The 13,622-nt window shown below is 33.1% G+C and overlaps 1 protein-coding gene across 16 annotated transcripts in view; it reads right to left on the bottom strand.

Annotated features, from left to right (window-relative positions):
- Window positions 1-9,341, bottom strand: part of LOC132948947 (calcium/calmodulin-dependent protein kinase type II alpha chain) — a 52,466-nt gene extending 43,125 nt beyond the window's left edge. For all 16 annotated transcript variants that reach the window (XM_061019650.1, XM_061019651.1, XM_061019655.1 and 13 more), the window contains exon 1: window positions 9,142-9,341. In XM_061019650.1, coding sequence (XP_060875633.1) covers window positions 9,142-9,206 — 65 coding nt within the window. In that variant the 5' untranslated portion in view covers window positions 9,207-9,341. The remainder of the gene's footprint in view (window positions 1-9,141) is intronic.
- Window positions 9,342-13,622: the final 4,281 nt, after the last annotated feature.

The following is a 13,622-nucleotide window of genomic DNA, read 5'->3' as shown; positions in this document are numbered from 1 at the left end:
TGTTCAATAATTTTGGGGGCTAAACCCTCCCCCAAGCACCCCCGATCACCGTCTAAGGTGGTTGAATTTGACGGGGATGAATTTTAAGTCAAATGGTACCTACGTATAAAATAAGTACATATATCCCAAACCTCTCGGGCATATATAATATAATGAATAGGAACAGAATTCGTTTCCCGGTTCTAAGTATAGCCGTATTGGTATGAGCTGGTGACGATAACGATACGATGTTATTATAGCTACAACTATAGCAGGAAATCAATTAAACCCCTTTACCTGTATATTATTGGCTGCACACTGTGTGTGTGTGTGTAAAGACTACAATATAAGACCACAATACTACAGTGGGTAAATCAACGATCACCTTTATATAATTACTTACACTTATATAATGTAACGTATATACCCTCCACTGAATCTACTCTATCGAATCCTTACAATTGGCCTAATTAACAATTGTAAATGCAATTTCTCGTTCCTTCCCCCGCTGGCGAAGACCTACCAATAGTCCTTGGAACGTGGCATGAATATTATGTACACAATTTAACAAATGTGAATGTGTGTGTGTGTGTTTGCGTGCCCGCGTGTGCCTGAAAATTGAAAAGTGAAACGATTTTTTACGGGCTGTGCACTGTGCCGCTGTCTCTTCACTGTGTGTCTGTATAATGCACAATATGTTATACCCACCGGCCACCAGAGATCCGTTTAACAATCTTAATCAATTTATATAATGTTTTCTTGTAAAGCAATCAGATTTATTGCCTAATTTATGTTTAAATTACTTTTAAGGTTATAGGCCTTTAATTTGAATTGTTGTAAACATGTTGATTGTTGATACATAAACATACAATGTAATAAAATAATATGGGCTTTGTTGTTTTTAAATAATTGCAACTTAAGACATCAAAAATAAAGTAATTTGTAGGTATGTCAATTTTTCTCGCATAATAATATTTACCAAAATATAGTTGTATAAATCAATACTTTCATAGGTTTATTTAAAATACAAACCTTCAAAACTCTTGCTGATAAAAAATTAATTGAAAATTTGAAACTTTTATATAGGTACCTACGAACAGAATAAGTAAAAAACATGCATAGGTTTACATGTTATCATTATAATATTAATGCATATTATTAGGTATATAAAGCAATATTATGGAAAAAGTGTGAGACGTATATTTTATAAAATATAATTTTAAAAAAGGTTTATATTGTTTATAATGTTCAATTTTAAAACGTAAATTGTAAAATGCTTTTACTTTGACGTGTATAACGTACCTAAATGATACGTACTATAATACTCAAATTATATTCATAAAATATGAAATCCTATATCATTGGGATTAGCTCTTACTTCTTAGTTGCTATTAGAATTTATAAAATATAACGTCACCTACTTTAAATGTAGTATTTTTCATGACTCATAAGTCATAAGCAGGGACGGCGCCAAGGGTGGGCGACTGCCCCCCCCCCCCACACACATATTTTAACTCCTATCTTTACTGGTGTGTTACCGTTTTTATGATGGAAATTATATTATAATCGTAAATACTAAATGGGATAACTATCTCAATTTTTAACTCGCCGTAATCAGTAAATGTGGTCGTTCAAAATGTTTAAAAATTGCGGCGTTCACGACCGTTCACCTATTAGTTAGTCGGGTTTCCCACACGAGTCGTCACTCTGTTAATTGTGTATGTGTATGTGTGTGTGTCGTCTGTATTTGTGCACGGTCGCATTTCGTTCATTCGTTGGTACTTGGTATGAATATTCGTCGGTGTAAATGTTGTTTGATTTCACTTAAATGTTAAATCTCAAAAACTGAAAAAAATAACAATAACGTTGACGGTTGATAGCCACCCACGATGACTGTAAGTTAATGATACAGAAATACACTTATAAATTTAAAAATATTTTTATATTTAAATCTTAATTTGAATTGTCATTTTTATTTTTTAAATTACTATTATGACGTATCAAATATATGTTATTATATAATGCAGAAACTCACTATAATAGTGTTCACTGATACATAAATCATTTTTTTTCTATTGATAGAAGTACAATTATTGTTGAGCTTGCCCCTTCAAAAAATTGACTTGCCCTTTATCACCCCCCTAGGAAAAAAATTCTGGTGCCGTCCCTGGTCATAAGTATGTTGTAAATAACTGTAAATTACTTAACTATAACTAATGGCCACTGATGTCGGGTTTATGCTTTGAGAACATTTATTGATATACGTGCATATTTATACACCTATAGGCGTATTATAGCCATATATAAGTAGGTGCGTATAATATTATAATAGTATATACATCGTAATATCCAAATTCATCTCAATTTATTTTATGTAAATTGTTTCTTATATATTTACATTACATACATGTTAACTAATTTTGTAAAATTAGAAATAAATATAAATTAAATTTGTATAAAATAAGTTTGAAGAATACAATAATGATCATGTCAACTAGTAAAAATAATATATTATAGATTTAAAGAAAATATAGCATATTGTGAAATCGCTTTTTATTGATATTGGCCTACCAGTTGTGATTTTTGATTTTTTTTTTTTTGGGGGGGGGGGAGGAGGGTTTTTACATTTTATATTTGTATATGATATAATTATTAATCAGTGCATCCCATTTGCGCCCAAACCCGTTTATAGTAGCCCATTTTAGCCAGAAATTAAAGCAAGTGAAAATCGTGCTACGTTGCTATTTATTAGGTACCTAACTGTGACATCTAAAATAATATTCTATTGTTGCTCATGATAATGAAAATTGTGAAATCCCAATCGAAAAAGATAAATGTATTATGAATTGTTATTTCTGTGTCAGTTGCATCAACACATGAGTAGTGAGTACTGAATACTATTAACTACTAAGTAATTATGAAATTTAATATAACTAATTCAAGAATAAAAACCTTGTTTAGTTACCTATTCGTTATTTCAAAAATCACGTGAGTGGAAATGTTGTTTCTAGAAGCAATAAGTGGGCGTTGTGTTAAAAAAAACTGTAATGCATATTATATCAAAACCGAAATTAGTGATAATATACAGATATTAGATAGGCACTAGATATATAAATATAATAAATATAGTAAATATATAAAAATATACCTAATCACTGTATTAATTATTATTATGGATTTTATAAAATAATAAATAGCGTGAAATGTGGATTAAACATAACAATCGTATTATTTCAGAAATTATTACGTTTTTCTAATTTTTCTTAAAAGATAACTGATAGCAACGTTGTACGCCGAATGGGCGCATTTGGGCTATAAATCAACAAACGGGGTGTTATAATTTTTTTTTTTTTGGGCGCAAATGGGTTGCACTCTAATTAATACATTGGTACCTATAGGATATCATATAAGTCAAGAGCAAATAATTATATTTTAAAATATTCGAATAGAACAAGGCTGGCCGTGCTTTTGAGGTATCTGAAGCAGCAGTAGGTATATATCGTCATTACTTTATAATATTATATAATAATATACTGTATACAATACATGACTCGTATACATGGCTACAATTTTATGAAATTTTAAACAGCTCAGAAAACATTCTCTATCTTGACCATTAAAATTGTTTTAAACATGTTAAGAGAACTACAGCTAAAGCTTCTTAAGCTCCATCCAGGCATCCAGCCACCACCCAGCTACTGTAGTTCAACATTTATACATAATATACATAAGCTAATAATCTCTTAACACAGAGGACGGATCCTAATACAATATTGATGACTTCGTTAAAATATTATTAAATCATAATTAATTTAGTTAGTTTATTGTAATTAGAGTACCAACCTACAGAAATTTATATTTAAAAAAAATTAGAAAATAGGTAACCGCTCTTCTGTACCATATGCACCATATGCACCATTTATAGAAAATGCTAATATAAACCTTTGATGACAATTTTAAGTACATGCCTATTTACAGTTATTTCTATTTGAATTAAGTACAATCAAATAAGTAAATTGATTTTGTTGAAAACTAGTTTTGTGTAAAAATTCACGTTTATCCCTAAATTTTTTTCTGGTGATTTTGAAAATTAGGTACTGGTAATTTTCTACTTCTAAAAGTACCAATTAGATTCACTCTACTACCAGAAAAATATTGAGGTTAAAATTAAAACATTTTTTCTACTATAAATCGTACTATAAACCTAACCAAGTACCTACATATACCTACACGAAAAAAACACATTATAGTAAAATCAATACATTTGCTCCGTTTAGAATCTAAAAATTCTGAAAACGCTGCGTATTGTTATATCAAAAATATATTGTCAGATATACTTCTGTCGAAATTAAAAAGTTTTCCGGTGAGAATAGTGTATTAAATATTGAGGTCAGTTTTTGCTAAAACAATATTAATTATTTGATCAATACCTATACTATGCGTGTATTTATTTTATCAAGGAGTCTCGAGCATACATAATAAATAATCAAACACAGGACCGATGAATATTTTAGAAGACGCTTTTTTTGTATGTTCCGACCACTCTAAAATTCACCCGAATCTCGAACAGCGACTGTTGCCGGTTTAAGTAGGTATGGAATATATATGGGCGAGCATATTATGCGTAAGTACTTATATAATATAAATGTTGGGCTTCCGAAACGTTTTAATAATGAATAGTTCAATTATCACTGTGCTGCCACAGATTAAGAATAAATTAATCTGTCGTGTTGCGGCTTGTTTTGTCGCGAAATCCGTTTGTCGCGGCGCCGTTCTCCTAGATTGACCGTTTATTGTTCATCTAATATAATATCATTTATGTATAATATACAAAAATTAGGTGAGAGGGTATAATGTATAATGTTGGTTTATGGTGACACTAACCTAACCACACACCACCCCCGGGCACTACAAACCGAAAGGTTGAGCACACCCGAGTTGAGCACAATGAAACTGTCGTCATAGCGACAGCCAATGCGAATTGATTTTACTCAACGCGAAACGCATATATCGCACAAGAGCAAAACTGACTATACTACATATAATATGTATATTACCTATATTAAGTATATTAATTACCATTATTATATATAGGCATCAGTGGAGTGCCCAGGGGGAGAATTTTGGAGTTATAACTCCTCCCTCCTTTGGCCCATAAAACCCCTTATTTGTGTCTTTGGTATTACTACCACAACTTATTTAAATGTACTATTATTTATTAGTTATTACTTATAACATCATCCCTCCCATTGAAAATTCTTGGGTATGCTACTGATAGGCATCGAGATCGATAAAAAATATTATAGTATTCGAAGTGTTTTTATTTATCTCGATGAACATAAGAAATAAAAGGACACATGCGCCTACTATATAGTACTATCCCACTGCAACAGTTGCCTAGCTCGCTCTGAGAAATAATGTCTCCGCCCAATCTCCGGTATTGCGTTATAGACCTACATTATCAGTGGCGTTTATAGGGGGTGTTTGGGTGTTTACCCCCTCCCCCCCCAAAAAAAAATGCTTTCCATCGTAATAAATGTATTATTTATATTATATTTATGTACGATAAACTTTAAAATACGTAGTTTATATATTTACTTTACCCACCCTCCCTTTTTCATAATCATGGCTACGCCAATGTGCATAATAATATTAAAATTTTAAATACATTATAATATACATGCCTCAAACCCGGTTTTATACTAAAGATTATTTTCCTTACGCTTAAAGTAGGAAGTTTTGACATCTGATGGGTGGGAAGGGGTATGAGGGGCGATTTCTAAGTTCTGATTACTATGATGGGACGGAATTATCATTTTCGCATTGCATGTTGTAACAGTGCCTATAAAACCAGGTATAGTACGGCAAAACGACCGAATAATACACTGATAACATAGGTAATACAAGTATATGAATACATCAGATTAAAAAGGAATGAGATATAAAAAAATGTATTATAAATCATTATATAATGTTTTAATGAATGTAAATAATGACTATTTTACGGATCTACATTGTCAATGCATAAATAAGATAATTACATTTTATTTTAATAATTTTTAAATTTTTTTTACACCAATAGTGATGCGCTAGCGTCCTATGCCCAAAAATAATGGAATCGAAGTATAAATATATGTATATCCAATTATTTTATTCTAACTGCAGTCCATATGTATGTTATCAGTCAACTATAATTTAGGTGTTTCCTACTGCACTGAAATGTGAATTCTACTGTCTGTTAGAAATTAGAATAAGGTCTGTCTCGACTGCTGTTGTAACAAAATTAACAGACTAGTACTATACATACATTACATACATGTATTGCATCAATATTAACGAAGACTATCGTTATATATAGACTGATCGTTGGCATAATATACCTTTGAGCCGACAGAGATTCTCATATGTTTAATGAAACGACATCGATGGATAATAATATTTTCATTATTTATATATGGTCAATTCTTGTACCTAGTCTGAGTTGTGGTTAGATTCAAACCATCGCGCCAGGTGCATATTTTACAGTGGCGGAGATGTGTGCCGAAATTTAAAAAAGAAGAAGGTATACTCATGATATTGAAACTTCCAACACGCATCTGCTGCATGCCGAGAACAAAAACCCACCCGCTTATCGGATTCACATTACACCACGCGCGTGGAGTGTATCGATTCGCTCTTGCTCCTACTGAACTGTCGTGGGTTGGCGTGCCCGCAAACGAACAGACCACCGAAAGAAGAGGGAAAAATTTGAATTCGCGCCGAAGGCATGGGATAAAAATAATATAAGCGCGACGGAAGGCAGAGGAAAAGGTTAAGGACTCGTATAGAGCGCCACTCCAGAGAGTAATAGTGTCGTGAGAGCCATTAAAAGGAGCATGCTTGCTAAAATTCGCAGTCATATTACCACTGGTATACATATAAATATAATATATATATTAGTGTGTGTGTATGAAGACGTGGGAAGGATCTGAAGTGGTGGTGGTAGGGACTCGTAAACTGAGGTAGGGGAGGACACCGAGATGATGAGAGTACGAGAGGGATGTATGAGAGACCCAAGAGACCCGAGAGACCCGAGAGTACGAGAGAGAGAGACTGAGGGAGTGGTTATAGTGAGAGAGAAAGACAGAGTAAGTGAAAGAGAGAGAAGTTCGATAAACGCAGCACCCGGTTGTCCAACAATGACAAGCAACACGAATTGGCATTTACCCCTACCCTTTCTCTACCGACAGTCGTCATATCCCGATCCCAGTCTATATATACCACGATATAAGATATTTTGTTTTACATCTTATCCCCATCAAGTTTATCATATTTTGTTTTCCTTTCCAAAAGTTTTATCGTTTTATTCATGCAGCAGTTGGATATATATATATATATATATATATATATTCATTATATTACATGGAACTATTAACAATATTACAATAAATTTGCAGGTAGAAAACGCCAATGATAATAAAATTCCGTATTTAGATTTCACTCCAATTTTGCGCTGAACATCGATCCTTCGTACCTAACATACTTGAATGCGATAATAGTAATAATAATAATATATAATAATTTATCGTATGTGTATATAATATAGGCCACTATAATGGTATGTATGTCAACGGTATCCTTCGTATCACTGCGCACGCACCGAAATCAAAGTCGTCGATCGACTAAGCCTGCCATGATAATGATAATATCATATGTGTATATAGAATATAATATACCTATAGTTATACCATACAGTTGTACTCCTACGTATTCGTATAATATATACATTTATACCTATGCGTATTATGTTAGGTACCTACACATGATTTTAATACACATCTCGGCGCGCCGCCGCCGTCCTAAAAGCGATGGCACGTGATTTATGAGCACGTGCATTACGACAATTTAACGTCTATGACGTATGGTATATATAGACATATAGTATAATATAATAAACTGTAGATATATATATTATATATGGTACTCGGTTACTGAGCCGCCGGTGGAAGCGACGGGTGAACGGAGGGTATACACTATACGTGAGTATATGTTTGTGTGTGTGTGAATGTGTGATTGTAATGTTATGTGTGTGCACGCATGAGTACGCGTACAGTGGATTGGTTGGTGAGAGGGGGTGAGAGGAAGGTCCCGATGACCTGATCTAATTTTGTAGACGTCGCACTGCTGCGGTTCGTCAGTCAAATCCCTACAGTCCTTGCCGCCGCGTAATACATGTTAAACGCGTATGGGGCAATGACAGCGCGCGTATAATATGTGCACAATAAATCTATATATATATATATACATATAATATGATGTGTGAACAGGACACAGCCACACGGCGTAAACTTGTTTAAGCCTAGGGCACAATGTATATTATTATTTTTACTTTCACCTTATAGGTATATTGTATATACTATATACATATTATATCTTATGTGTGTGTGTGTGTGTGTGAGTGCGCGTATATAATAAACACACACACATGCGCGGCGGTGAAACATTCGCCGGACTTAGATGCCGCCGCCGCCGCCACCGCCACCACCGACGACGACGCTTTATCGATTCGCGTTGAATATGTGCGAAATCCCTAAACGAGGATTACGTCCCCGCCGACGCGCAGACAGGAAACCAACCACTGGAAATTCGTCGTCGTCGAGTGGTAGAATTCCGTTTGTTTTGGGGAGAGATGGAACGAACATAGTGATATAGCGGACACAATAATAGTAGCGAATAGTATACAATAATATCGTATTATCATAATATAAGATGAGCGTGATCCGCGGCGGATGTCGAAAGACAATCGATTGCGAACTGGCACCCACGAGAGCACACGGGGGTCCCCCGGCTGAAACAACGATAGAAAAAACAGAGCTACAGACGTACCTAAACGAAAAACGTAGGTATTTACGTCCGGTAAGAAAATATATTCGTAACCTATACCCATCACCTATACTAAATACTATAATATTATGCCACTGCGGTGTGTATGTTATATTATAATATATTATTATATTACGATCGTCATCGTCGTCGTTAATATATAGAAGGTGACTGAAATGAATGTGATAAAAATAATATATATTATTATAATATACATCGCTCGGCGGTAAGTATACGCACAACAGGAGGCGTCATGATAAATATTATAAGTGTATATATATATATTATATAGGTACTTACTTTCCGAGTTCCTCTTTAAGTTCGTAATTGTCACTAAATCGCGTACATACGAGCGGCGCGGCCATCGTGTCGTGCGGTGTTCGTGTGCCGTGAGCCGTGTGTATATGTGTGTGTGCGTGAGTGTGAGTGTGTGGTTATAGTTTTGTAGTTTGGTTAAAAAAAATTTAACCGAGGGGGCCCGCGTTCGGCGTTCGAACCGTGTGTCTACTGCGTGCAGCACAGTACGTCGGCGTGCGGTGCAAGCGTGTGCCGCGTTTGCGTTCGCGTTCGCGTTTGCGTGTGCGCGCGACCGTGTGCGAGTGTGTGCTAGCGTATGTGTATGTGTGTGTGTGTGTGTGTGTGTGTGTGTGTGTGTGCGTCTTGTGTGCAGTGCGTAACGCCGCGGACGCCGGTGCGGGTGCTCTGCGGGCGCCGTTCTACAATCAATACCGCAGGCGGCGTCGGCGGCGGCGGCCGGTCGGCAAAGTTCGGCACGTCTCGGGCGGACCGCCGAGCTACTTGTTGACATCCCTCTATTATAATGGTGTAGCCGCCGCCGCCGTAGCTTGTGCTCGATATCAGACGCCGGCGCCCCTTTTGTGTGTGTATGCGCGCCGCCGCCGCTGACACAGCCGCGCGCGATATGTACTCTCTTCCTCTTTACCCATCCGTTGCTACCCATTTCCTCGTCCTGCGTCACCGACGTCCCCGACACCACAATTCGCTCTTTTTTCCTTTGAATTATATATATATATATATGTTTATCTTATATACGTACATAGATAAATCGTACTATTGTCAGCTTAACCTACTCCCCTCCCAAAGGTGACCCTGCCACCCCCCCTGCGTGTGTGGCTGGGACCAATACAATTGCTTGCTTTAATGAGCTATAAAATGGACTTTATTCGTTTGGATGAGAAACTATACGAGCGAGAAAAAAATACTTAGAAAAACAATTGTTGAATTAGTTTTTTTAAGGGTTTGTGAATCAGAGTCGTTTCAGCATCCAATATCCGATGTTCATTACAGTTAGATGGGTAAACTACAACAATAAATGTCTACGATTCGATCATTCGAAAGGAAATAAAATAATAATGAAAGCTTTAATTTAAAAATGATTAAACAATTTAAACAATATTATAAAACACTTTACCTCTGCCTTATTATATTATAATTTATAAATTTATATTGTTCAATATATGCAATATATATGTTGTGCAATCAATCTTAATAATCTTATTATATTTATTTTATAACAATTAACATTTGATAATTAAATATTATATAATTATATTTATTTCTCATAAAAGCATTATTTAGTATTAACTTATTTAATTTAAGTATTAGTTTTACATAAAATAGTGTCTTTAACCGTAGGTATATTGATCAATACATTATATAGGACATAGGTACATACGACTTTCAAACCAACTACTTGTCAGATTTTAAATAACTTATCTAAACTTTTTTAAACCACTATAGGTTATTGATTTTAAAATTATTTGTGCTTTTATTTTAGTGTGACTGTCACTATACATTTTGGAGCCGGGTGCTTGAATTTTTAACTATGAGAGTGTTGTCTGTTAACAAATCGGATCTAATTAGTGCTAGCTATGGATGGTGAGAATACAATTGGATATACGGAGGATAATATGTTCGTTTGTGAGTAAAAAAGCTGGACAATTTGATACAAGATCCCTCGTTAGTTGTTATACAGCAATTAAAAAATATCAAAAATACTTGGCCCAATATTTTTTATATGAATATTAAATTTCAAATTTTTGAAAAGTTTATCAAAATGACGAGAATAATAATATGTAAATTATTTTGAGGTAGTTGAAAATTCATAAGATATTAATACCTAAAAATTAAACATTTAATTCAAGATTCCACATGAAAATTTTCGTCAACCTATTTTTGTTATTTTGTTGTAAATTGTACCTAAAAATTATTTTATATAAATACTTGTAACATTTTACTGTTATTTAAATAATAATTTTCTATACACAATTCAATTTTAAAAATATTTATACTAATTTTAAGCTATATTCTTTTTTATAAATGTTTGTAAGTTAATATTTGTCAAAGTACAAAAAAATTCAAATCAATTTTACTAAGTTAAAAATTTAAAAAATTTTAATTTTAACACGTTGAGTTTGAAAATGTAAAAACAATATTCCTCAAAAGTTTTTTTTCAGCAACCTAAAAATCTCAATAATACAAAAATTTAATTTATTTTTCAATGCATTTATACAAGGGCAAGCATTGCCGAGATTGTAGGATATTTAAATGAAAATTATAATTATGTTTTTAATTATTTTGTTGTAATTCCAATAATATTATTCGTAGGGACTTGAAACTTTTCAACACTGTATATATTGTTATTTAGTTTGCACGATTAAATTTCTAAAATATTTAAATTAATTTTAAGCTATTTATAACATGAACCTATTCACACCGGTGTGTGGTACGGCGTTATTGAATTATAAGTTATTAACAGTTACTTAGTAATAATATTATGATAGTTACTAAATAATATATGTTTTTGGTTTGGGACAAACTAAACGTACCGTATTACGAGTAGAAAAATATTATATATACTTACATAGCATTATAAATTATAAATACACTGACGGATCTAAAACTCAAGAAGGTGTAGGTTTCTCAATAATATTCCCAAATAAAATATTTTTACACAAACTACCTCCTTATTGCTACATATTCACAGCTGAAGCTTTAGCCATCCTCATGGCCATTGAGACAATATTACAAGAAGCTCATTCGAATTTCATCATTCTCAGCGAATCATTAAGCACGATAAGAAGCCTGCAGAACCCTTTCAATCCCGGTGATATTGCATCCAAAATTCTGAACAACCTCACCATAGCGTCCGGTCTAGGTAAAAACATAGTCATCATGTGGATACCTGGTCACTCCGGAATAATATGTAACGAAGTAGCCGACGAACACGCCTCAACAGCCATCAACAACAAAGATACCGTCTTAATTAATAAAATGTCATATGATGACGCAAAAAAAATCATAAATGAGCGCACAAAATATAAATGGCAAACAATTTGGAACTTACAAAACACCAAATTAAACGAAATAAAAAGAGACATACATCGTTGGACAAACCCTAAAATCAACCGTAAAGAAGATACTGTTCTCAATAGACTCCGTTCTGGTCACACCAGAATGACTCACGGCTTCCTGATGGCAAGAGAGGAATCTCCCATATGTCAAACCTGCGGAACCTTGTTAACCGTCAAACATATAATATCAGACTGTTTAATGTTCAACCAAGAGCGGACCACACATAAGATATCCCACAACCTAGACTCTTCACTCGGACCCAATCAAGAAAAAAACATTGATTTAATAAAGTTTATGAAACAAACCAAATTGTTCAATCTTATATAAAAAAAAAAAAAATGTTTATTATTTAGTATTTAATTAATGTAACAATCCTTATTTGTAACTAATGGCCTTTGCTGTCGACGTTATTTTTTTGAGATCAATAAAAAAAAAAAAAAATTATAAATACATATTACATATACATATATACAATAAAATAGTCTTAGCATTGTTCAGAAACATTTTCCTTGATATATTATTAAATTAAAATTTAACACACACATAACAGTGATCTATTAAATTTTAATGATGAGGTACACTTGACACCTACTTATAGAGCATAGTGAATTTTTTATTTTTGAAAATTGTGTGTAAGATATTATAATATTATAAACCGTATATACCAATACTTCTTGTGAAAAATATAAAAATAATAAAGGTCTTGCAATAAAAATATACCTATTACAGTATTACGTACTATAAAAATGTCACATTCAAATTGTTTTATCCATTTATCATATGAATTTAGGAAGGTATTGTTATAAAAATGCATAATTTATTTTATAGTGGAAATAGGTTCTTCTATTTTAGTAGTAAAACAAAATTCACAATATCTATAGACAAAACTATAAAAACATATTTTATGAATATAAAAGATTGTACCTATTACATTTGAAATTAAATTTTCAATTCTTCGACAAATGTTTAAGTAATGAAGGTACCTGTGTAGGACCTATATAATATGTCCTGCGAAGACTATTATACTAGTACCCATTTTTAATATTTATATTATAATACCTATTAGATAAATATATATATCTGTAAGAAAACAATACGTATGTGTACCCTATTTGTTACATAATTTAGAAATAATAGAAACGGTTCAACATTTTATATTTATTTTGTTATCGCCCATTTTACAATAACATTCAAACGACAAACGTTAACAACAATACCTAGTTATTAGTTACTAGTACAGTGATTTTCAATCTTTTTGAATAAAGAGGCACAGATTTTATCTTTTGCAAAATTGTCACGTCACACCAAATCTCACAGACGTATAATAATGTTTAGGTTAACTGCAATGGGCACCTATACAATAATTAATGATATTGCAATTTATTAAGATTTAGTCTTTATCATAA

Source organism: Metopolophium dirhodum, chromosome 7 (genome assembly GCF_019925205.1).
Source record: "Metopolophium dirhodum isolate CAU chromosome 7, ASM1992520v1, whole genome shotgun sequence".
NCBI classification, from domain to species: Eukaryota; Metazoa; Arthropoda; class Insecta; order Hemiptera; family Aphididae; genus Metopolophium; species Metopolophium dirhodum.
The sequence above is the reverse complement of the archived record's forward strand: the minus strand, read 5'-3'. Positions and strand labels throughout refer to the sequence as shown.